The sequence below is a fragment of the Ictidomys tridecemlineatus genome, chromosome 14, assembly GCF_052094955.1.
Source record: "Ictidomys tridecemlineatus isolate mIctTri1 chromosome 14, mIctTri1.hap1, whole genome shotgun sequence".
Lineage (NCBI taxonomy): Eukaryota > Metazoa > Chordata > Mammalia > Rodentia > Sciuridae > Ictidomys > Ictidomys tridecemlineatus.
Window position 1 is genome coordinate 205,324 of NC_135490.1, and position 25,150 is coordinate 230,473.

Genomic DNA, 25,150 nt, shown 5'->3' on the forward strand with positions numbered 1-25,150 from the left:
TTTTCTCCAGTGTTGGGGAATCAAACACAGGGCCTCATGAGTACTAGTCAAATGCTGTACCCCAGCCCTTGCCAGTCTACTTTGGATACAAGATTCATAGATGCTGCTCAGCTGAAATGAATTTTGTGTAAGTCTTTGGCTTCCTGGTGTAGCTAAACTAAAATATGTCTGCTTTTGAACATCTACTGTGTTTGGCTTCTTTACAGTGTTTTTCCTCTCTGTCAATCATGTCTTTCTTAAAATGCATGCTTCTCTTAGCTTTCCGCCTTTCCCAAACCCCCGACTCTTCCTTGAGTTTCTCTCTTGACTCATCTCAAGCCACGGTCCCTCACCTGTTGGTGTTTCTTGAGTTCTCTCCTTGGTGGTCTTGATTTCTACACTGCGTACTCTACGATGTTATTTCCATGACTTAAATTGCTCTGAATGCTGGTAGTTTTCCTATATTTCTCTCTAACCTTTTTTTTCTGATCTATTAATTAATTAATTCAGTAAATAGATATTTGAACTCTTGCCATGTGCCTGGCATTGTTCAGGGTAATTGGGATACAGAACTGAAAAAGACCTCATTCGCTTTTAGGAAAATAAATACATGAGTGATTTTAGGCAGCCCTTGAGGGATGTGGACACCAGGCAATGCCAAGCCCTGTGAGGTGCGGAGGAGTTTTCCCGAGTGGTCGGGGAAGCCTTTGTGGGGAGGTGACATTTCAGATCCCCAGTTCCTAGCCCTGTCTGTGCAGAGAATCACCTCTGTACCTTTAAAAGCTGCTTACTCCTAGTCTTCCCCGCTAGGTACTCATACTTAATTGGTCTGAGAGGGGACCAGGCACTTCACAAACTGAAATCCACCGATTATCAGAAAGGGAATTCCAGATCTCACTCTCATCAAATTGTAAGCTTCTTAGAAGTAGTAATATCTGTTGTTTCCCTTTTTAAGTTATAATTTTTATTTCTAGATTCTAGTTGACAGCATGTCTGAAGCTGAGGTCAGTGTCCTAGCCCCATCCTGCCCTCCCCAGCCTGCTGCCTCTCGTGGCCTCATTCAGCATCAGAATCTGGACATCATCTTTGGCTCTTTCCCCACGTGGCCACCCATCCTCGGGTGCTGCTGACTCTGCCCCCTCAGTGTTGCTGTAGTCTCCTCCTTTCCTTCCTCTGAAGGCCGGCACTCAGAGGTCTCCTCTCCACCTCCCACTGCTGACATAGCACACCTGAGCCCTCTTCAGCTCAGGATCCACCATGTGTCAGTCCCTGTCTTGTTCCCCTTGCTCTCAGAGTGAAGCCCAGCTCCTTTGCCTCATCTGGCCATCCCGACTTCTTCTTCTCACTCTGGCAACTCCCACTCCCACCTTCTGTGCCAAGCACCCAAACTGATCCGCCTGGAGGAGATGGACGTGAGGAGTCTCAGGCTGTGTTGCCTCTGATTGCAGTGAGTGCATGGTTTGAAATGACATCCTTGACTCTTGCTGCTGCTTCGGGTGTAAGCCTCTGTTACCTCGGAGCTGGAAAACCCACCTGTTATGCTCCACCGTTATCACTGTAGAGCCCCCAAGGTGCTGTGCTGTCCTCATTGTCTCATCCCCGATGACCTGCCAACATTTAGGTGATAAGTATTTTGTTCTTTAAAATCAGTGAACAAATTTTCTAAATGAAACTTTGATTACTTATTTATATATATTTATACTTTTAATGCAAATTGATTTTTTGTTTTATAGGAGAACTATGCCATTCCTGGGTCAGGACTGGAGATCTCCTGGGTGGAGTTGGATTAAAACTGAAGATGGCTGGAAAAGATGCGAGTCCTGCAATCCGGAGCTGGGAAGAGAAAGCAGCCAGTGTAGTCTCAGCCATGACGTGTGAGTCACGGCCGGCAGAGTCAGGCTGCTGCCTCTTTACCTTTATGGCTGTACCTGCTTTTCAGGTCACCACAGAGCTCTGTAACTTGTCATCTTGCTGAGAATTGTCCACTCTTGGAGGCTGATGTGAGGAAGTGACTTATTTAGCTAAAGAATGAGCTTGGCAGTTAGCCTGACTTCCACACATGGATGCTCCTTTTTCTTACTGTTTAGAACATTTAATCCTCATGACAGTCTGAGAGAAAGAAATTATTTTAACCTTACAGTGTAGTTGAGGATCTGAGGCTGGCAGCCAGTGTCGAGGATGTGGCAATAGTGGCTTGCACAAGAAAGAAGTCTTTTTTCTCTCTGGCAACTTGAGTTGATGCAGTGGCTTTGCTCGTGACATCACCAGGGGCTGAGTGGCATTCTCTCTTTTGCTTTCCTATCCTGTAGTTTAGGCCCATCTGCAGGGGTCCAGAGGGTATGTTACCCACTGTCTGACCTGCTCAGTGCCAGGGGCAGTACTGCCTGCTACATCTGCTTCCGGCTGGTGGTGGACGGGACACACTCCTGCACTTATGGCATACATAGCCCTTGATTACCTGGATCTCGGCTGCCTGCACCTCACTGACTAGAGCATGAGTTGCGGGGACGCTGGGGTGGCAGTCGGTCTGCTGTGAGGCCATTTGTCCTAGATGACGTGGGTACGGGAACAGGTAGATGGCCCTGGAGTCATCCCTAGCAGTCCCTGATCCGAGCTGTTGAGAATGTGGAGGCTTGTCCTCTGGGGCGCCTGGGTCTAGGCTTTGGTTTTAGTGTGGGTTCTTATTTGGCTTTTGCATTCTATCATTTGTGTGTGTGATGGTCCCTCTGTTTAAGTTTAGTAGTTTTAGGCCAGAGACTGGTTTTTGCATAGTTGAAGCAGGAATTAATCTTATACTTCAGTTATAGTGAAGGTAATACATAATACTCATTTATGAGTTTATGTTGTGGCATTTCTCTGCCATTCTGTGTTTTATTAATATTGAAGGTTGGAAAATCTATTTAAAGTGGCAATTATCTGTGCTATTGGTATTAGATAATTAATTTTAGACAATTGCAAATTTCTTGGGTGGTTTTTTATTGTCTCACGGTTTTTTATTATTTATTTTTTAGTTATAGGTGGACGCAATATCTTTATTTTATTTTTATGTGGTGCTGAGGATCAAACCCAGTGCCTTATGCATGGCAGATGAGCGCTCTACCTCTGAGCCACAACTCCAGCCCTGTCTTACAATTTTTATAGCGAGTTATTTAAGTTTAAAGTTGGTTAAATATATCTAGAAATGTTGGGTGTCTCATTTCTTCCACATGGTCACTGTTAAGCATAGAGATTCCTCAACTCACAGATCTAGGATAGGGAAACAGGTCACACAATTCAGTTTTAAAAAAGCTATCACTGAGTACCAGGGCTATAGCTCAGTGGTAAAGTGCTTGGCTCACATGCATGAGGCACTGGGTTCAATTCTCAGCACCACATAAAAATAAATAAAGATACTGTGTGTTTATCTACAACTAAAAAGCATACATATTTTTTTTTAAAAAGCCATCACTGAAAACCCGTGTTCTGCTAGTTCTGTATTAAAGGATTTGCCCAATTCTTGTTTTTTTCCTATGTATTCTTTTCCCTATCATCCCAAACATGTTTTTAGTGTCTGAGAATTGACTTTTCTTAATTTATTTTTGTATTTGTGTATGGACAGCATGCTTTTATTTTGTTTATTTTTATGCAGCGTTAGGGATCAAACTCAGTGCCTCACACATGATGGTAGGCAAGTGCTCTGCAACTGAGCTACAGCTCCAGCCCCAATTCACTTTCTTACGTACACATAGAATTGAAGAATTCAATCCAAATGTGTTGGCAGCTCTCTGGGCCCCTTTCCTTCCCTTGCTTCCCAGCACACTTACTACTCTCCCACCCTCTGAAACTTACTTGCAGATGTGTCTAATTCCTTGGCACACTGAAGATGTGCCTCTGCTTCGGGCAAAGAAGCCATGTGTCTGCAGTTGGAGAGAGGGCTTCCACAGCAGCCCGGCTGCTGCTGTGGACAGCGTGGAAGGGCTGTGCTCTCTCTCCCATACCACTCCATTTGCCTCAGAAGCCTCAGACCTTCTCCTCCCACTCTGCCTTTCTTCCCTGTCTGTCCATTAGAACTCACTGCCAGACTTGTGGGGGTCTGGGTGTGAGCAGGACTGCAAAAGGGCTCTAGTGCTTCCTGCTCCCCTGAAAGGGAAAAGCTGCTAACTTTCAACCTCAGTTGTAACTAAGATGAAGCTCTGAACAACCCCAGTGTGAGTGGCTCCATAAAGCACCTCCTCTCCCTCCATGTGTGTTTGGGAAACAGCCCTTTTAATTCTTTGATGTGGAGTGAGCATTCTAAAGCTAGAACTGTTATGGTAAAATATGGCCTAAGTGATTAAGATCCTAACTTTGTTAATATTTTTTCTGTTTGTAATGGACATTAAAAATAGACCTTTAACTGTCCCCTGCTTATTCTCATCTCATTTTAAGATTGAAAATTCTGAGAAAAATAGATAAAAAAGGATGCATTGATTCAGCTCCTGCTCCAGACCTTTGCTTAAGGTGCTCTTTCAGGTGACATTTGTGATACTGCCAAGGTCCTTGATGATAGAGTTAAGCCCTCTTCTGAATGCTTGGTTCTTCATTGAGTAGATGTTGTTCATTAGAACTTAGGAAATGTCTTTCTACAGAGCGCAGCTTGAAGCACAGGGGCTCACCTTGCACCCCTTTAAGCCACAGATGCAGGATAAGGCAGCGGGTGGTACACAGGAGTGGGAGGGAGCAAACAACCTGGTCCAGTGGCCCAGCCCAGTTGGAACTGGTGGGCTCTCACCAGGCAGGGACTGTGTATACCACTGGCAGAGTCAGCAAAGGTTGCAGGCCAATGGGATGAAGCATATTAAGGTTTTAGCTCCTGCTCTTCATCGCATGATTCGCATTGCTGGTAGGTATGGCATGATCTGTGTGGAGGAAGCACTGCAGGGGTGTGTCTCAGAACTTCCCCCCACTCAGCAGATCTCCAGGATCTCCTCACTAAGAGCACTGCTGGGGACGTGCAAAGGCCTTGCTGCCCTGTGGACTGATGCATTCCACACGGGCTCCACCTAGTACTCTGGGACTTGCCCTTTGCTTCAACGTGTTAACTCTTAGCACATTTTTTTTTTGTTTTTTTTAAAACTTGTTAAGCATTCTATTCTCTTATTCAAACTCAAATGTTTCAGGTTTATCATGGTTACTTTGTTCTTTGTAGGCATAGTCATGGGGGTTATTGTGAATTTAGAGCTCCACCAAAATTGCCTTCAGCCATAGTTCTGGAGATAGCTGAACACTATAAAAGCATCTGTGGGAATTCATGGGGTGGGAATTCCTGGGCAGTAGGAACTGGACCCCCAGCCATCCTATGTCCCTTTGCATAAATGCCCCTGCTGTCAAGCACAATCCCCCAGGGATCTTTACACTGTTGTTACAGGTTTGTAAAACCCACCTGACCTTTCTTACATGTTTTCTTTGGTGACTAGAAAGCAAAATGTAAGTAAACGATGTAAAATATTTGTTTGTATATCACACTCAGCAAATAGCATTCTAGGCAGTATTGCTGCCGTGTGTGTGTGTGTGTGTGTGTGTGTGTGTGTGTGTGTGTGTGTACACGTACAGGGGACAGGTTGTGTGTGGGTGTGTGGTCCTAAGAATTGAACCCAGGATTTTGCACATGTTACATAAGCAGGTCATTTCTTTTAGTAAGTGATTTTCTTTGGTTTGCACATTCTTGTCTCCAACTTCATTTTACTATTCTATCCCCAGATTTGTGGGTTTTTTCATTTATAAAGCAATATCTGCTCATTGTAAATGAACAAAACAGAAAAATTATGTAATCTCAAAAGCATAGAAGAGGAGGCACAGAGTCCTCCCCATCCTCCCTCAGCTCCTGCTCTGCCTGCCCACAGGTAGCCAGATGATGGCTTGGAGAGGAAGAGGTGGGATTATGAAGGGTTCGGATCCTGTTGGGATTTTGTAGGACTCACAGGCAGGTAGGATGCGCAGGGTGTAGTCTAAAGGAGTGAGGAGGATGGCCTTTGGCTGCATAGCTGGAAGGATGAGTCCCACTGATTTGAGGAACTTCTGGTACAGGCCCAGGGTCTGCCTGAGCAGCTTGGATGGGCCACACGTCACATGGCCCTTCACTGCGTGGCTCCATCAGCCATCGTCCTTCCCCCACTTTTCACTTCTTGGAAGTTGTGCCACATCAGCACATGTTGGTTTGCCTCATTCTTTATAATGACCACGTTTCATTGTTTAGATATAGCATGTCTTGTTTACCCAAGCTTCTACTAATCACACTTTAGTTATTTCTGTTTGTCATTATTTCTGACTGGTAGCTTCGGTTACCTGTGTGTATCCCTTTGCATACTTGTATGATATTTACAAAGTATAAGTTCCTAATAGAATTATACCAGTTTATACTTTCAATAGTATTATACAAAATTTTGCAGGTAATATGGCAATACTAGAACTTTAAGTATACATGGAGGTGACCGAGCATGTATAGATAGGTCAGAGCTTGAAGACTTGGCAAATGACCTAGGTTCTTACCTTCAAGTGAGAAAAACCTAATCCAAACTGATGTATACAAAAGGAGAACCTACTTACAGCAAGATTTTTTGTCTATTAGAGTAGTTGCCCCTGTGCACAAGGGGCGGATTGTAGAGGAGTGATGGAAACCCGTCCCGCCCCTGGCTGGCTTGTTTTCCTTCACCTGCAGGGTGAGCAGCCTTTGCACCTTTGCTCCTGGGGCTGCTGCTTCACTGGCACATACAGGGTGTCCACGTTGCTGGCTCTCCTTTCCTCTTTGAAGGACTGAGCAGCACTCTGTTGGTTCTCTAAGTAGGCTACGCATACTTCTGATGTGTGTTTACGTGTTGTTTTTTGTTGTTATTGTTTTAATTTATATATGACAGAATGCATTACAATTCTTATGACACATATAGAACACAATTTTTCATATCTCTGGTTGTATACAAAGTATATTCAGATAGAGGGAGCATGGGAAGAATAGACAAACTCTAGATAGGGCAGAGGTGTTGGGGGGAAGGAAGGGGGCATGGGGTTATAAATGATGGTGGAATGTGATGATCATTATTATCCAAAGTATATGTATGTATAAAGACACAAATTGGTGTGAATATACTTTGTTTACATGTTTTGATTTTTTTTTTTAATCTGAGCACAGCATTCCCATCACAACTTGAGCTGCAATAGGTGCTGATAAAATCAGGGTTCTAGAGTCTGCATAAGTGTGGAGACATGTTCATAGAACTTTAAATATACATGGAAGTGACTGAGTAAAGCAGAGACCAAGACTAGCCATCAAAATTGGTTTTGTTTTGGTTGCTGACTGATTTATCTTCCAAAAGCAGAGGGCCGAGTTACTGTTTTTATGTTGAATTGAATTATCACTGATGTCCTGCTAGCCACAGGTAGCATGGTCATGCTGGGCCTATAGGACCCGAGAGGAAGCATCCTCTTCCAGTGCAGATCACCAGGCTGTGCCTTGAGGCCTGAATTGCATCTGCGGGGTGGTATCTGCAGATGAAAGCTGCCCACTTGCTTTATGCAGGTTGTTTAGTGTGAGCAATCAGCGGACCCTGGTCATGGAGACAGGGCCCTGCTTAGTCCCCCTGATCCAAAGTTGGGTTGCCCAGACAGGCTCAGATCTTAGTTCATTCTTGAAGCTTGGCACGTTCATCAGCTCCCATGATTTTACAGCATCTATTCTAAGGCATTCTTTCTCATTTTGTTTTGTTTCATGTATCCATATTTTAATTCAAAACGCTCATCTCTTATTTGAGGTATGGCACTAAAAAGGCCTTAAAATTTTCAATACCTGAATTTCTAGATTTTCTCTCCTCCCCTTTCCTCATCCACCTTTTATTTTAGTGAAATGTAGCATACAGAGAACGTGTACAAAGCAAGAGTTCTAATTCGGTGATACGTCATAGAGAATGTGTCAGAGTAACTAGCATAATCAAAGATGTGCCTACTGTCCCAAAAGCCACCCCATTCTTGCTTTTTTACAGTTGAGCATCTAGTGATGTATGTCTAAACACTGTAGTGTGGTTTCATCTGATGGATTCTGCAGTGTCTCGCCTCTGTTGGATGGTGGTTGTTGGCAAGGTTTATCCTGTAGCCGAGGGAACTTGCTGCCAGCTCGTTCTATTAGGGATGGGCACCTGCTTGCTTTCACTGGGATTTTACAGAGAGTGCTGCTGTGAACATTCTTGTATAAGTCTTCAGGTTTATGTGTGAGTTCTTTCTTGGCTGAAAATATCCCCACTACTGTGACAGTGGGGCCTTGAGTGAGTGCCCAGGCACCATTAAGTTATGCCAAACTGTTTTTCAGAGTGTGTCAGCCACTCTTTCGTAGACTTAAAGTCTGCTGTTGCACTCCAGCGTCGGTCTATTTTTCTTTTTGCTTTTTGGAAATAATGGAGATAGCATGGCAATGCTGTGAGGACAGACAGTTCAGTGTTCAAAACAAGGGTCTTCCAGTGTGAAGTCGGGTGTTTTCGACCCAGGTGTCCAAATTCACCAGCAGAGGAAGAAGTGTTTTTGACTAGTACAGTCCAGTTGAGAAAGGCAGGCTCTCAGGTTTGCCTCACTGCTGACCCCCCTTCCGTCACAGCATTGACATGGTGGGTCACAGAATGCTCTGTGAAAGTTGAAACTCAAGCTTCAAGGGGGAAAACATGGAGGCTATTGTCACAACCTGGGGAACAGAGAACCATGATTCAGTTTTAAAAATTTCTTGTCTAAAGTCATCACTAGAAAGAAGGGGAACTGGAATGCCAAAACAATTCTGAAAAATAAGAACATGATTTTAAGATTTACTGCTAAGTGTGAAACTGTGTGGTCAGAGAGAGTGGTCTGTGGATTGGGACAGGATAGACATACATTCAGTGCATCTGCACAGAGAGGCCCCAAGTTGGGCCATGCATATGCAGTCAGCTGATTTTTGACAGAGGCACAAAGGCAATTCAATGGAGAAAATATAATCTTGTCAATAAATTGTGATGGAAAACTGGACATCTATGTGCAAAAAAGATGAACATTGACCTACAGCTCTCACTTTATAGAAGAATTAATGGGTTATAGAGCCAATTGTAAATTGTAAAGCAATAAAACTTGTGCAAGAAGCGCAGGGGAAAGTCTGCAGGATCATTTAGATATGACACCAGAAGCACAACCCAGAAAAGAAAAACATCAGTGATTTACATTTTATCAAGAATGTTTTCTCTGAGAGAATATATTTGTAGACCACATATCTGACAAAGGACTATTATTTGGAATATACAAAACGTACTTAAAATTCAATAATAAGAGAACAAGCAGAACCCAGGAGGAAGTGGGATGAAAGAACTAAACCTGTGCTTCACCAAAGGAGACTCGCGAATTGCAAAGAAGCCAGGAAAACAAGCAGAGAAAAATAATCACACGCTCAACTCTCAACTTGCTTGTCCTTGGAGAGTACGGGGGCGGTGGGGATTGGGGGAGAAGCAGGGCGCTTACAGGAGTCCCCACCTAGCTGTGGCTGCCGGTGACCCACTGAGGTCTGGCAGGAAGTGTGGAGAGTAGTAGGACTGTTGCAGGCCCAGGCGGGCCTTTGCTCATTCCTGGTGATATGGAAGGCGTCACCTTCCACACAGGCACCACCACACACCTGCCTATCAGGGGGCTAAGTTGGAGAACAGCAACGGCAAAGTACACAGGGGCTGACCAGGGTAGACTCCTATGAGGACAGTGGACTGTGAATGGCACAGCCACTTTGAAGGACAGTTAGGAAGTTTGCTATTAAGTTAAGCTGCAGTATGGCCCAGCAACCTCACTCCTCTGCACTTACCCAAGGCGAATGAAAACTGTTTACACAAAATGTGTATATGAACAGTAATGGCAGTTTTATTCGGTAATTGCTGAAGGTTGGACAGAACCCTCTGTCCTTCACCTAATGAATGGATGACAAACAGGAAACATCTCTACAATGCAGACTACCCAGAAGGAGCAAGGAGTGCTTGTTGAGCAACAAGGTAGTGTGGATGAGTCTTGGGAAACTTAACCCAGAGGCCTCCACAGGTGTTTTAGTCAGCTGTGTTCCTGCTGTGACCAAAAGACCTAACCAACAATTTTAAGGAGCAAAAGTACATTTGGCTCACAGTTTCAGAGGTCTCAGGCCATAGGTGGCCAGCTCCATTCCTCAGGGACTGGGTGAGGCAGAACATCACCATGAAAGTGTATGGAGGAGGAAAACAGCTGGGGACATTGCATCAGGAAGCAGAGAGAGTTCTCACCTTGGGTAGAATATAAACTCCAAGGCACACCCCCAGCAACCCACTTTTTCAGCCACTCCCTAACTACCTGTATTTGCCACCCTGTCAAGGGTTGACGTGCTGAATAGATTAAGGCTCTCACAACCCAGTCACTTTCCCTCTAAACCTTCTTGCATCTCTCCACATATGAGCTGTGAGAGATACCTCACCTCTAAATTGTGACAGCACCATGGGGTCTGGGGGTGATTACCAAAGGCAAAGGACTGCTCTAGGGTACCCGAACGGTGGTTACATTTGTGACTGTTACAAGCTGTAGATCTTACCAGAATCAGCAGGGAGTTTCTGTGGGGCCCCGAAGACTCCATTAGATGCAGGCTGTGACGATGGGTCTCATTTGGCAGAGTCTGATGGCCACACTAGAGGTGGATGTGAAGGAGCTGGCCTGTGAGGGACTGGGCCCTGTGACCGGACGCCATGCAGCTGGAGACAGGAGGCTGGTTGGCACATTCTTGTCGCGGTGTGGGTTGAGCACCTGGAACCTCTTCAGAGATGTGCTGGAGCATACGGCCATGAGCGAGTGGGGCGATGAGAGCCAGTTTCTCACTTTAGAGGAAGAAGTGGGGAGCCAGGAAACGCTGTGGCAGAACCCTGTGGTCTTTGACAGGGTTGGGGTCTCAATAGGAGCCAGCTTGCTTGTGTTTTAGAGAGAGATGGATCTGTGGGCACAGAGTGAGTGGAGTGCACCCCTTTTACAGCTGTGTCCATGAAGGCCTTGTGCACCAGCAGCCCTGGTGAGCATCCAGGCCTTCTGAGAGGACTCCAGGGCTGGAGTGGGGAAGAGGCAGGCCTGAGAGCTGAGAAATCTAACGAGGGGTTCTAACTTATGAGGGCAGACACCAGCCCAGAGTGCCCTAGTTGCCAAAGCAGGAACAGTTTGAGCAATAAAATTAACATGACCAAAAGAAGATGGCAGGCCAGAGGGAGGCAGCATTCTGTGCCACTCCATGATCCAGATCTCACCTAGTCGGAATACTGCACCTCTGAGAATGTTAGAGGACCCCCTACACCTGATTTTTGCAGAAATCACCAGTGCTGTGACTCCTGGCTCCCACAACCCAAAGCCCACAGTTCTAGCCCACACACGGCTTGCCAGCGCCTTATCAGAATCGCCTATCAGCACCCCTGCAGGACTCCAGACTTTGCTATGCTCCCACACAGCACTTGGCTACTACCTACCCACAGTACAACACTATCACCCAGCTCCCCCCGCCTCACCAAACACCCCAGCGCTGGAGGCAGACCGCCCCCATCTTGGGTAACCTTCCTTGCCATATTTGGTGAGGGCAGCTCAGTGGTGATGGCACAGTAACCACCCAACACAGAAAACAGTTCTGAGTTGGGTAGGTGTGCAGTGCAACCAGGGTGCTGCCCACCTCCTATGAGCCTCGGTGTGAGAGGTCCCGCAGGTGGGAACTAAGGGAGAGGGAGATGGGGCTAAAGGTTGGATCCTAACAGAGAGACCACGGACTGGGAAATCTCCAAACAAGAGAGGGAAATAGTACCAGGCACTTAAGAGACCTGTGAGGTGTAATCATCCTGCGGGAACTGGCAGGTGGCACTCCCCACTTCCAGGCGCCCTACACCAGGACCAGTCTTCCCACCCTGGTTACCTCCACCATCCTGAGGGCAGAGACACCAGCTTACAACAGATAATCCCACCTGTTGGTGAGAAGAGAAGCAGAAAAGATACGGATCTCTGAAACTAGCAACAACCTTCACTTCTTCCTTCAATTTTTTTTTTCTTTTCTACCTGTCTATCCTCCAGCCCTCACATCCCCAACATATGTGAAACCAAGAACTTTGCAAGAAATAGGATTTTGAGGACTGAGTCATCTGAATAATATTAATTATATAGAGGTGTTGTATATGCCTTTTTTTCTTTCATTTTTCTTTCCCCTCCAAATTTTACTATTTATGTACTCTGCTGTCTTCCCATGTACTTGTCTACCCTAAATTACTTCCTATCTATTTTCTTGCTACTAACCCTCTTCATTAGATTTCTCTTTTACACTTCCTAAGGTGTATTAACTCTGGATCCTCACGTCCTACATCCTCAGCATATCGTCCTACGCCCACCCCCAGTTCATTGTCCACTGTGAGGAACTCTAAACCCTTTTACAAAACTACTGATTATATTTTAGATAATAATTGGACCCAACATTTCTGAACATTGAGACTAAACTGTAAATGTCTTAACAACAACAGATTGTTCATAGATGGTATATCGTTGATACTGGGATCTGATAACATTGTCCTTCCCCACAAAGGAGGGATCTTGGGACCCTACAAGAGCATTACCAAAAAAAAATCACATCAATAGACTCAAAGATAAGAATCATATGGTTATCTCAATAGATACAGAAAAAGCATTTGATAAAATTCAGCACACTAGAAAAACTAGGGATAACAGGAACATATCTCAACATCATAAAGGCTATCTACACTTAAAATTCAACAATAAGAGAATTTACCTATAGGGTAAAAACAACTAACACCCCAGGCCCACAGAGCTGGAAAGGAAGACACAGGAGCAACGTGAATAGACAAGGGAAGAAAGTGCCCCAAACAGATCAAGACACCACATCATGAGGATCATTGGCAGCCACAGCAGGAGGAATGACAGAGAAGGAGTTCAGGGTGTGTGTGGTTAAATGTTCTGTGAACTCAAGGAAGATACAAGAGAACAAATACAAGCAGTGAAAGATCACTTTGACAAGGAGCTCCATAAACAAATACAAGAAGCAAAAGATCACCTCAACAGGGAGACAGAGGTGCTAAAACAAACAAACAAACAGAAATTCTTGAAATGAAAGAAACAATAATCCACATTAAAAGCTCAAATGAAAGCATCACCAACAGAGTAGACCACTTGAAAGAGAGGACATCAGACAATGAAGATAAAATATATAATCTTGAAAAGAACATAGATTACACAGTGATAATGGTAAGAAACCATGGGCAGAACATTCAAGAAATATGGGATATAAATGAGAACATAGACACAACATATCAAAATCTCTGGCACACTATGAAAGCAGTACAAAGAGGAAAGTTCATTGCATGGAGTTAATTCCTTAAAAGAACAAAAAGTCAACAAATAAATGACCTCACATTACATCTCAAGCCCTAGAAAAAGAACAAATCAACAATAAAAGCAGTAGAAGGCAAGATATAATTAAAATTAGAGCTGAAATCAATGAAACCGAAACAAAAGAAACAATTGAAAAAAGTTGACAAAACAAAAAGTTGGTTCTTTGAAAAAATAAATAAAATTGACAGACCCTTAGACATGCTAATGAAGAGAAGGAGAGAGAAAACTCAAATTACCAGCATACGTGATGAAAAAGGTAATATCACAACAGACACTTCAGAAACACAGAGGATAATTAGGAATTATTTTGAAAACTTACATTCCAGTAAAATAGAAAACACTGAAGGCATTGACAAATTTCTTAAGTCATACGATTTGTCCAGATTGAACTAGGAAGACATACACAATTTAAAAAGACCAATATCAAGTGATGAAATAGAAGATGCCATCAGAAGCCTACCAACCAAGAAAAGCCCAGGACTAGATAGATACACAGCCGAGTTCTACAAGACCTTTAAAGAAGAACTAATACCAATACTCTTCGATTTATTTTTATGTGGCACCACTTCCAAACTCATTCCATGAGGCCAATATCACTCTGATGCCAAAACCAGGCAAAGACACATCAATGAAAGAAAACTTCAGACAAATATCTCTAATGAACATAGATGCTAAAATTCTGGCAAATCGAATACAAAAACATATCAAAAAGATCATGCACCATGATCAAGTGGGATTCATCCCAGGGACTACATACGGAAATCAATAAATGTAATTCATCACATCAATAGACTCAAAGATAAGAATCATATGGTTATCTCAATAGATACAGAAAAAGCATTTGATAAAATTCAGCACACTAGAAAAACTAGGGATAACAGGAACATATCTCAACATCATAAAGGCTATCTACACTAAGCCTCAGGCCAACATCATTCTAAATGGAGAAAAACTGAAGGCATTCCCTCTAAAAATTGGAATAAGACAGGGATGCTCTCTTTCCCACCACTTCTGTTTATTTTCACCACTTCCATAGCTCTTGAAACACTGGCCAGAGCAATTAGATGAAAGAAATTAAAGGAGGAAAAAAAGAACTTAAATTAGCATTATTTGCTGACAATATGATTCTATACCTAGAAGACCAAAAAAAACCTCCTCCAGAAAACTTCTGGAACCAGTAAATGAATTCAGCAAAGTAGAAGGATATAAAATCAGCCCCCATAAATCAAAGCCATTTCTGTGTATCGGTGACAAATCCTCTGAGAGGGAAATGAGGAAATACCCCATTTACAGTAACCTCAAACAAAAATTAAATACTTGGGACTCAACTTAATGAAAGAGGCGAAAGATCTATTCAATGAAAACTACAGAACCCTAAAGAGAAAAATCAGAGAAGACCTTAGAAGATGGAAAGATCTACCTTGCTCTTGGATAGGCAGAATTAATATTATCAAAATGACCATACTTGGGGCTGGGGTTGAGGCTCAGGAGTAGAGTGTTCGCCTAGCATGTGCGAGGCACTGGGTTCAAGCCTCAGCACCACATAAAAATAAATAAATACAACTACAACTAAAATAAATAAATAAATATAAATGACCATACAACCAAAAGCACTATACTGATTTAATGCAATTCTGATCAAAATCCCAATGGCATCATGAAATTCATCTGGAAAAATAAGAGACTCAGATTAGCTAAAGCAATCCTTAGCAGGAAGAGTGAAGCAGGTGGTATTGCTATTCCAGACCTTAAACTATACTACAGAGCAATAGTAACAAACACAGCATGGTATTTGACACCACAATAGACTGGTAGACCAATGGTACAGAATAGAGGACACAGAGACTAAACATTTATCTTATATTACTTTAAATATAAGATAAATATATTATCTCATATTGTCTTAAACATTTATCTTATATTAGACAAAGGTGCCAAAAACATGCACTGGAGAAAAGATGGCCTCTTCAACAAATAGTGCTAGGAAAATTGGAGATCCATATACAACAAAATGAGATTAAACCCCTATCTCTCACCATGTACAAAACTCAACTCAAAATGGATCAAGGACCTAGGAATTAAACCAGAGATTCTGTGTCTAATAGAAGAAAAAGTAGGCCCTAATATTCATCATGTGGGATTAGGCCCCAACTTCCTTAATAAGACTCCTGTAGTGCAAGAATTAAAACCAAGAATCAATAAATGGGATGAATTCAGTCTAAAAAGTTTCTTTTCAGCACAAGAAACAATCTGTGAGGTGAACAGAGAGCCTGCAACCTGGGAGCAAATTTTTACCCCTCACACATCAGATAGAGCACTAATCTCTAGGGTATATAAAGAACTTGAAAAGCTAAGCACCAAAAAAACAACCCAATCAATAAACGGGCCAAAGGCCTGAACAGACACTTCTCAGAAGAAGATATACAATCAATCAACAATTATATGAAAAAAATGTTCATCATCTCTAGAAATTAGAGAAATGCAAATCAAAACTACTCTAAGATACCATCTCACTCCAGTCAGAATGGCAGCTATTATTGAAGACAAACAATAATAAGTGTTGGTGAGGATGTGGGGGAAATGGTACACTCATACACTGCTGGTGGGACTGCAAATTGGTGCAGCCAATATGGAAAGCAGTATGGAGATCCCTTGGAAAGCTGGGAATGGAACCACCGTTTGACCCAGCTATCCCTCTCCTCGGTCTATACCCAAAGGACTAAACAACAGCATACTACAGGGTCACAGCCACATCAATGTTTCTAGCAGCACAATTCACAATAGCTAAACTGTGGAATCAACCTAGATGCTCCTCAGTAGATGAATGGATAAAAAAAAATGTGGCATATATACACATGGAATTTTACTCAGCAATAAAAGAGAATAAAATCATGGCATTTGCAGGTAAATGGATGGCACTGGAGAAGATAATACTAAGTAAAGTTAGCCAATCTCCAAAAAAAAAAAAAAAGCCAAATGTTTTCTCTGATATAAGGAGGCTGATTCATAGTGGGGTAGGGAGGGAGAGCATGGGAGGAATAGACAAAACTCTATTAGATAGGGCGGCGGGGGAAGGGAGGGGGAAAGGGGTTAGCAATGATGGTGGAATGTGATGGACATCATTATTCAAAGTACATGTTATGAAGACATGAATTGGTGTGAACATACCTCACATACAACCAGAGGTATGAAAAACTGTGCCATATATGTGTAATAAGAATTGTAATGCATTCCGCTGTCACTTATTTTTTAAAATCAATTAAAAGTGGAGCCCTAAAAGCAAATTGTTTGGTAAATTGCATAAAATCCAGGACTTCCATAAAGGAAATAGTAAAGAATATTCATTCTTTAAAAAATAAAAATAAGTAAAATAGACCTTATAGTACTGAATTATAGCCATAAGAGAAAGTAAATATTCCCGAGTTTGAGTTGATAACTGAATACATGAATAAATGAGGGATGAGGGAGAATTCTCTTACGGAAGACTTCAGAGGAAGAAGGATGTAAAGTGACCATGAGGAAAGCATGGCTGTTGCCACCCAGCCTTCCTAGGTGCCCAGCAGATGGGTGAAAGACTAGAGCAACCCATCTGTCAGCAGTACCCCAGGGCACCTTTCATCCCAAGGAGCAGTCGACAGCTCTGTATGGCAGTGCCACCTCGCCAACTCCCAGGGCTGGCGGCACACATGTGGCTGGGAACCACCAGTCGCCTGTGCCATTCTTCCCAGGAAAGAACACCAGCCAGGCTGATAAACTCCGCAGAGTAACTGACCATACTGAAATTGTCATGGCACAGGGTTGGGTCATCCAGAGGCAGGGTAGGTCCTGGGGACTCCCTGGGGACTGATGGGAGACCAGCGAGTAATGCCACAGCTGAGTTGGTGGCATTTCCTGGCTTTGGTCCTGGCTCCATGGCTGTGTGACAGTAGGGGAGGCTGGATGCAAACCCAGGACCACTCGTTCTGGAAATCTGAATGGCTTGCTAGTCCTCACCAAGGGCACATACAGGCAGGACAGAGGTAAGAAGCAGTGTCACAGGCATGCGAGCTGTGCTGCCAGGAGCCCTGGGGTACCCAGGGGCCTGAGTACCCCCAGAATCTGGAGAGGAGCTGTTTAGGAGTAGGAGGCAGAAACATGAGGTTCATTATAGGGCAGATTCTCTGAGCCCCACTAAAAACACTCTTATCCCGCTGTGTGTGAATTGTGCATCTAATCCCTTTGGGCTTTGTCCTGGGTGTGAGCAGGAACAGGTAGCATCCCGCTGTTATACCTACTGGCTCCCCTGTCTTTTCAGCAGTGTGGAAGGTCTCATTGTCCTCTGTCAAATTTCCCTAGGTGGCTGGGACTGCCTGGTCTCTGTTCTGACAGACTGCCCCTCTGTCGCTTCTCTGCATTGCGGGAACCCTGAAGAAACTCCTGGCAGTTTAGACCTGGGGTGGCCAGAGGACTCTGGGAATGAGCTCCACGGTCAATTTGTCTAACTCTAAGAAAAAATAGCCATCTTATTGGAATAGCATTAAATTTATGCACATATATTTTCTTAAATAATACTTCATCTACTTCTAGCTTATTTACTTCATAAGTTATCAGCTAGCATTTGTGATTCTCCTCTCATCGTTGATGCTGTCATGTATCTGTACTTTATTTTTTCCCTAACATATCTAGTTTTTGTTCTTCTTGACTGTTTTCTGCAGATAAATAGTTTTTAGATTACTTTTTTATTTCTAGTCTTTTTTAAAAAAACTTTTTTTCTTTTTTTTAATTTACTTTTTTTAGTTTTTAGGTGGACACAATATCTTCATTTTACATTTACATGGTGTTGAGGATCGAACCTAGTACCTCGTTTGTGCTAGGCAAGCGCTCTACCTCTGAGCCACAACCCCAGCCCCTAGTCTTATTTTAAATATGCTTTTATCTTTAATAATTCTTTCCCTTCTTTTCATTAACATTCACGAGTTTTTAAATTATATGTTTAAATAATTTATTCTCATTATTTATATATAGACATTTGGTGCTATAGTTTTCTGTGCTCACTGTTTTTCTTAGGTCCATATGCATTTCCCCAAACTTTTTTTTTTTAATATTTTTTTATGATAGATGGATATGATATCTTTATTTTATTGCTTTATGTGGTGCTGAGGATCGAACCCAGTGCCTCACACAGGCTTGGTAAGTGCTCTACCAACTGAGCTGCAACCCTAGCCTTCCCCAACCTGTTGTGGCTGAATTTTACATTCAGTTGTGATGTTTGAGTTTGCTCTGTGAGTCAGTCTTAAGCTCTTTTCCTTATGACAGGTGGGAGGAGCTGTTGAACACCCTGCTCTGTTTGGCCTCTGGTCTCAGGTTAATGCTTTTTATGTGTTACACATGCCCACGTCTGCATGTCTCTCTCTGCACATAACATGTGCCTATGTCTGCATCTTTCTGCACGTAATGTTGCCCAAGCCTGCATATCTCTGCATGAAATGTGCCCAGCCCTACATCTCTGGGTTTGTCTGTCTGCATCTTTCCACCTGTAACATGTGTCTATGCCTGCGTCTCTGTGCATAATGTGTATGTACATCTGTGTATGTGTACGTAACATGTTTGTGTGTCTGCACACCTGTGTCTACATCTCAGTGTGCAGCATGTATCTACATCTGCATCTCTCTTTGTATGTATATTTTTTAACATCACAAGTAACTGGAGGCTGCCTATCACACTGTGTTCTAAGTATTTGCTTTTGCTGTTTTGGCAGTTAGGGTGGCTGTTCTTCTAATGTTTGTGCTGATGTCCTATGTCCTGCCCTTAGTTCCTTGGTTTTGGAACCTCCTCCTGGCTGCTGACAGACCATGGTATTGCAGTCATCTGCTGGCCCCCTCTCCCCACATCTTTTCCAAAGTGGCCTTGTCCCCTTTGTGCCTGGTTGGCATCTGATACATCCCCCCACACCACTGGGTTGTTTGTCTGTCTGTTGCTTATCTGAGCAGAGCCACTGCCTGTTACACCTTTGTCACCACCAGGTTCTGTGGTCTCGGCCTATTAGCTTGGCCTTGGAGCCTGTCACAGCACTGCTTGTTTGCATGCTCAGGAAAGCCTGGCCTGTACCCTGGACAGTTTTTGATTCAGATTTTAAATCTTTGGCTCCCATGTTTCCCTTGGATATCTTACCTACATTACTGAGCCTGGGGACCTACAGAACTGCCAACTAGTTCAGGTTGCTCATCCCCATTCCATGGACGTACCTGCTCGAGGCGGGAGAAGTTTATAGACCCCGCAGCAATGGTGACAGGCCGCTGTGATCCGGGGAGCTTCTGTCCATGCAGGTGAAATGGTCCAGGGGGCAAGGTCCGGCACCTCATGGGAAGTCGGGAGTGAGGGCCGCACTGCCTGCCCTGTACATATGTGATGCTTTAATGGCTTCCTCCTCTGATGTCAATGCAGAGTCCCCTTGGAAGCTCACAGTGTTCTCCTCCGGCTGATGGTCTGGTGTGCAGTACAGTGAGTGTGTCGGGTCCTGAATCTGCTCCTGGCCCCTTACCTCTATTCCACGCACCCTGGCTCTTTCGCCTTCCTGCCACATAACAAGTGCCCTTAGGTTCCTAGACTGCATGTGAGAAAAGAAGTATGAATCTAAAAAAATAGGTTTCGCTTTGCTCTTTCTTTTGAACTTATAGAAAATTGGACTTTTTCTTTTGGAATATCTTTTTTAAATATTTTTTTAGTTGTTGATAGACCTTTATTTTATTTATTTATATGAGGTGCTGAGAATCTAACCCCGTGCCTCACATATGCCAGACAAGTGCACTACTGCTGAGCCATAGCCCCAGCCCTTAGAATATCTTTTTACATACAATACAACGGCAACAAAGTAGCATTATATTAGGAAAATGAATGATGCGAGCCTTTGCCTTCAAAGAAAGTATCAGATGGCTGCTTATTGCTTGGTCTCCCCTGTGGGTGGCAGGTGTCTGGCACAGCACACTTTCAAGATCAGAGTCAGCCTGAGAGTTTTCCAGGGCCCATGACTTCAGCCCAGTGGCTTGAAACATCAGAGATTACCTGTGCTCACAGGTTCAGAGCCAGAGTCCCAAATCAGGGGCCAGGCAGAGCTGGTCCTCTCAGGCTCTGGAGAGCACCACCCACACCTCCTTTGTCTTGGCTGGTGGAAACACCACCCCGTTCTCCACCTTGGCTGTCACATGCCTCTCCCTGTGCAGCTGTTTTCTGCTCAAGAACATACCAGTGCTTGGCCAGTCCAAGAGAGCCTCGTCTCAGTGTCCTTCCCTGAAAAGATCTGTTTTCTAAATAGAGTCACACAGCTTAGATGTCTTTGGAGGAGCCATCATCCAAAGTATTTCAATCAGTTTATGAGATTCTGACTTCAAGAAGTCTCCCCTTCTGTGTCAAACCCTAGGAGGGTAAAAAGATGACTCTCTTGTGCACTGTGGACAGAACATGTTCCAAATGTCACAGCACCCCCAACCCCCAGCTGTATTTAGGGGCCGTCGAGGAGGTGAGTTTGTGAGCGTGCATCCTGATCCTGGGACTGTCCTTGTAGGAAGCAGAAGAGGAAGAGCCTGTGGGGACACAGGAGAAGGCTTGCCTGAAAACCGGGGAGGGATGAGGGAGCCCTCCGACACCCTCATCCGGGACCCCAGGCTCTGTTTCTGGTAGGAAGAATCTATGTTCTTGAGAAATGGGGGCTACGCTCCCTGAAAGGGTCTGAGACACAGGAAGCAGTAGGCCCCATGGCCAGGGTCAGGCCAGGCCCCAGGAGTGGGGGTGTTCAGAGTTTAGGAGGCACAAGGTACTGGTCAGCAGCACCCGGATCCAGTAGTAGTCACAACAGGACTGTTAGTGCCACCAGACTCACACAGACCCTGTCCTGTCTGGGGCACACTGGGATGTTCGGAGCAGGTGGGCAGAGAGCAGAGGGAGAGAGCTGGCCTCTGTGGAGGCGAACTGCCCACCCACATCAAGCTCTCTTTCATAGACAGCTCAAGGGAAAAAGAGGAGTCTACAAGTTCAGCTGATTCAGGGGTGAGTTCAGCCAGGGATTCTCTTCATTTCACACTCTTGCATTGTTTGCAAGAATGTTAATCTTGGTAATGTTTTTTAATAGCAGCAAAAGTTTTATTTCATGTATATATATATATATATATTTTTTTAATTGGGTATTGAAGATTGAACCTGGAGGATACACTGAGCCACCTCCTCAGCCCTTTTTATGTTTTATTTTGAGATCGGGTCTTGCTAATTTGCTCAGGGCCTTGCTTAATTGCTGAGGTTAGGCTCGTACTTGCAGTCCTCCTGCCTTAGCCTCCCGAGCTGCTGAGGTCACAGGTGTTTGTGATCTATCTTACCACAGTGAGTTGCGAACTGCTACACCCAGCTGGTCACTGTAGAAACCGGAGGTTCCCCTCCTGTCATCTTCTACGCAGGTGGAGAGTGAAGGCAGTTTGGAGAGATGGCCTAAGCCGCATGTCACAGAATGGCCGTGAAGCCAAAGACCTGTTACACCTTTTCAGGAAATGTCACCTGAGAGAACACGTGCTTCCTGGAATGTCCCTGTCAGAACGTGTGGCCGAGGGAAGTGTTAGGTCACAGGGGGAGCAGCGAAGCACTGCTCACTCCTGGAACTGGGCTGCAGGAACGAGCTGCTGAGTGCTGAGCTCTGTGCTTCCTCCTGGGAGCCGTCTACTGATTTGTCTGCACTGGGGAAAGTGGTGCCCCATGGTTTATAGAACAACCCTGAAGGATTGTTGCTCTGAGTGTGCTCCTAAGGAGAAGGTGAGGGCCTGTGGGTGCAGGAGGGGGAGCTGCCAGCTCAGGCATGCAGATGAACGTGCAACTGTCCTGGGGTTCTTGCAAGTGTGTGAGCCTGTGTTGTCCACTCATGATATTGTGTGAGGTCGCATGGATCAGCCCTTCCTCCTGCCCAGCACACCCCCTGGACGATCTGGACAGGACAAGTCAAGCATGCTGCCCCCTCCCATGTGGCAAGATACACACTACGTAAAGTTTACCCCTCAGCCACGTCTAGGCATTCAGTTCAGGGGCATGGCACAAGGACAGCCACATTGCTGTGCTCCTGTCACACCTCCACCTCCAGAGCCCTTCATCTCCCCAAACCGATACTCTGTGCCCACTAAACACCAACTCCTGTCCCTCCTTCAGCTCTCAGTACCCCATCCTACCCTCTGCCTCTATGATTTAATGACTAAGCACCTCGTGAGGTGAAAACAGGTGGCGTCTGTTCTGTACTGGCTTGTCTGCCCAGCACAATTGTAGCATGTCAGTATCCCCTTTTTTGGGTACTTAACCACTGAGCCACATCCCCAGCCCTCTGTCACTTTTTAAGGCTGAGTAATAGTCCACTGTGTGGACTTGCCATCTTTTGTTTATTCAATGTTTGTCAGTGGGCATGTGGATTGCTTTTTTCTGTTTTTGGACAGTAGCCCTTCTGAATGTAAGGTAATATCTAATTGTGATGCTGAACATGTTTTCATGTGTTTATTGGCCATTCGTATTTCTTCTTGAGAAAAATATTGAAGTCCTTTTTCTATTTTTTAATTGAGTTGTTGGGTTTTGTTTGTTGAAGCTTCCTTGGTTTTTTAAGCCAGGGTAGGTGATATTTATTGCTCATAAAGCTAAAGGCCATAAGAAGAGGAAGTGTTTGCTATGTGCATGCAGAGTGAACGACCTGTGCAACATTAAGTACTGCCCTCCTAGTATTTATGCAATTGTAGGTTAGTTTTAGAGGCAGCATATTTGTTTCCCACTTCTACATTTTAGTTAACCTGACAGTATAACACCCACTCCCCAAAATCATGGCCTTTTACCCCTTGTTTTCAATACTTTATGAATATGGAAACTAAGTGTAGTTTCTCCAGACTGGCTACTTCTCTTGGATATCACTGTAGGGCTCCGGGCCTAACCCCAAAGTCCTCTGAGCCCTGCCGTGCCCACAGTGCCAAGGAGGTGCCCCTGCAGGGCCCACTGGTGTGGCATCGCCAGGTGATGGAAGGCAGGTCACTGCAGGCAGCCAGGAACAAGGCGGATTTTTTCCTCTGTGGAAGTGGCCTCCCACCTGTGGGCAGGTTAAATCTGGCTGTAGGACTTGTGCTGCCCTGTGCTGGGGTGTACGAGGTGTGCCTCCCCTGGCGGGAGGCCTGGTCAGCCACCCTTTTCTGCCTCCTGCTTGTTTTTATGGCACTATTTCTGGAGAGCAGTGAATTTCTGCTTTTCCTCTGGTGTGTTTGTGACTTTAGCTGGAAAACCTTTTGTGGTTCAAAATTGTCTCCGTTCAGTATTTGAATCAGTGACACCAGCTAGCGTAGGATGAGGTGCCGGGGAGGCAGCGGGCAGGCGCACTTTGTCCAGGGCTGCCTGTGCTGACAGTGGTGAGCAGATTCAGGGGGAAGCCAGCACTGGTGAGTGAAAGGGACCTCTTCACAGTTCTCTCCCGGGACACGGGAGGGCAAGGAGGCAGTGCTGGCTTGGCTCTGAGTGCTTCCCTGCCTCCACCCGCCAGCTCCTCCCCACAGTGCATCCTCTGCACTTCCAGGCCAAGAATAGCCTCGGTGCTCAGTGTGTTGAAAATAGAAATCTCAAGCATCCTGAGTGCTGATGATGTGGATTGCAGTTTGTGTTTTTTCTCACTACAGTGGAGAAACTTTCTGAAGAATAGGTGTGTGCATTGCTTAGTTATTTATTGCCTTGTGGTTTTATTTCCTTATTTCATAAAAAAGGAGAAGTATTAGAAAGTTTCAGAATATTTTAGTGGTTAAAATGTCTGTTTCTTCTGGTTTGGTTGGTGCTTATCAAGCAAACGTTCCACAGGCTGACTAGCCTCAGTTATGTCTTTAGGATGAGGGGACGGCAGGGATGCTGACCTTGCTACATGTGTCAGGGTGCAACTGACACATCTGTGGTCAGCAGATCAGGCATTACATGGCCACAAAATTCATGGTTTTGTGTCTGGTCTCTGTTTTGATGGAGCATTTTGATGTCTCAGACTGCCTTGACTGAACGTCTCAGAACCCTTGGGAGATTCTAATGCATGTAACATTCTCGAAGAACCCGGGCACATCCCTGATTTCTCAAAGTGAAAACAGAATATTAGACCTTACCCTGGTACATTGAAGCTCATGATTTATCTCTGATTTAACATGATTTTTATTTTGGTGTCTGAATTGCAAATCAGATACTTATTATGTGGTTTATAAAAAAAGCCAAGTAGAGGTCTCTCTGGGAAAATATTTTAATAAAATGTATCTTTAGGGGCTGGGGATGTGGCTCAAGCGGTAACACACTCGCCTGGCATGCGCCAGGCACTGGGTTCGATCCTCAGCACCACATAAAAATAAAAAAAATAGCGATGTTGTGTTCACCGAAAACTAAAAAATAAATATTAAAAAAATTTTCTCTCTCTATCTCTCTCTCTCTCTTTTAAAAAAATGTATCTTTATTTCAGTATGTTAAATAGTGAAGATGAAGAGATATTCAATAATGAAGAATGTGAATATGCGTCCAAAAAAAGGAAAAAGGACCATTTCAGAAATGACACAAATACTCAAAGTAAGATCATTTTCCACAATACTGCGATGTTGTGCTTGTTGAGTATGTTGATATGCCTGATTGCTTTGGCTGTGCTACCTTTTAAAAATAAGCAGTGCTATGGGTGTGTCAGCAAGCACTCTGTCCAGTGTTGCCTGCTGAGTTAGTGATCAGACGTTGTGTATCTCAATCGTTTGAATTTTAGGGTTCATACAGACAGAAGATGGCAAAACCCACAACGCTG

At 44.3% G+C, this 25,150-nt stretch overlaps 1 protein-coding gene and 1 long non-coding RNA gene across 11 annotated transcripts in view; both read left to right on the plus strand.

The window, feature by feature from the left end:
• The window catches only part of Fbxo25 (F-box protein 25), a 52,500-nt gene that overhangs the window by 4,234 nt on the left and 23,116 nt on the right, over window positions 1-25,150 (plus strand). For 7 of the 10 annotated variants that reach the window (XR_013430132.1, XM_078030705.1, XM_021732494.3 and 4 more), the window contains exons 2-3: window positions 1,713-1,853; window positions 24,824-24,927. Coding sequence is in view for 9 of the 10 variants with exons in the window: in XM_078030705.1 (XP_077886831.1) it covers window positions 1,720-1,853; window positions 24,824-24,927 (238 nt within the window). In the remaining variant the exon portion in view is untranslated. Of the gene's footprint in view, window positions 1-1,404; window positions 1,427-1,712; window positions 1,854-24,823; window positions 24,928-25,150 lie in introns of those variants that run through there. The other 3 variants (XM_021732497.3, XM_021732498.3, XM_078030703.1) reach the window with 2 other exon arrangements.
• Window positions 1,860-24,823, plus strand: LOC144370243 (uncharacterized). Its single transcript, XR_013430133.1, has 2 exons — window positions 1,860-21,017; window positions 21,789-24,823. It is a non-coding gene; the product is annotated as an uncharacterized LOC144370243 (long non-coding RNA).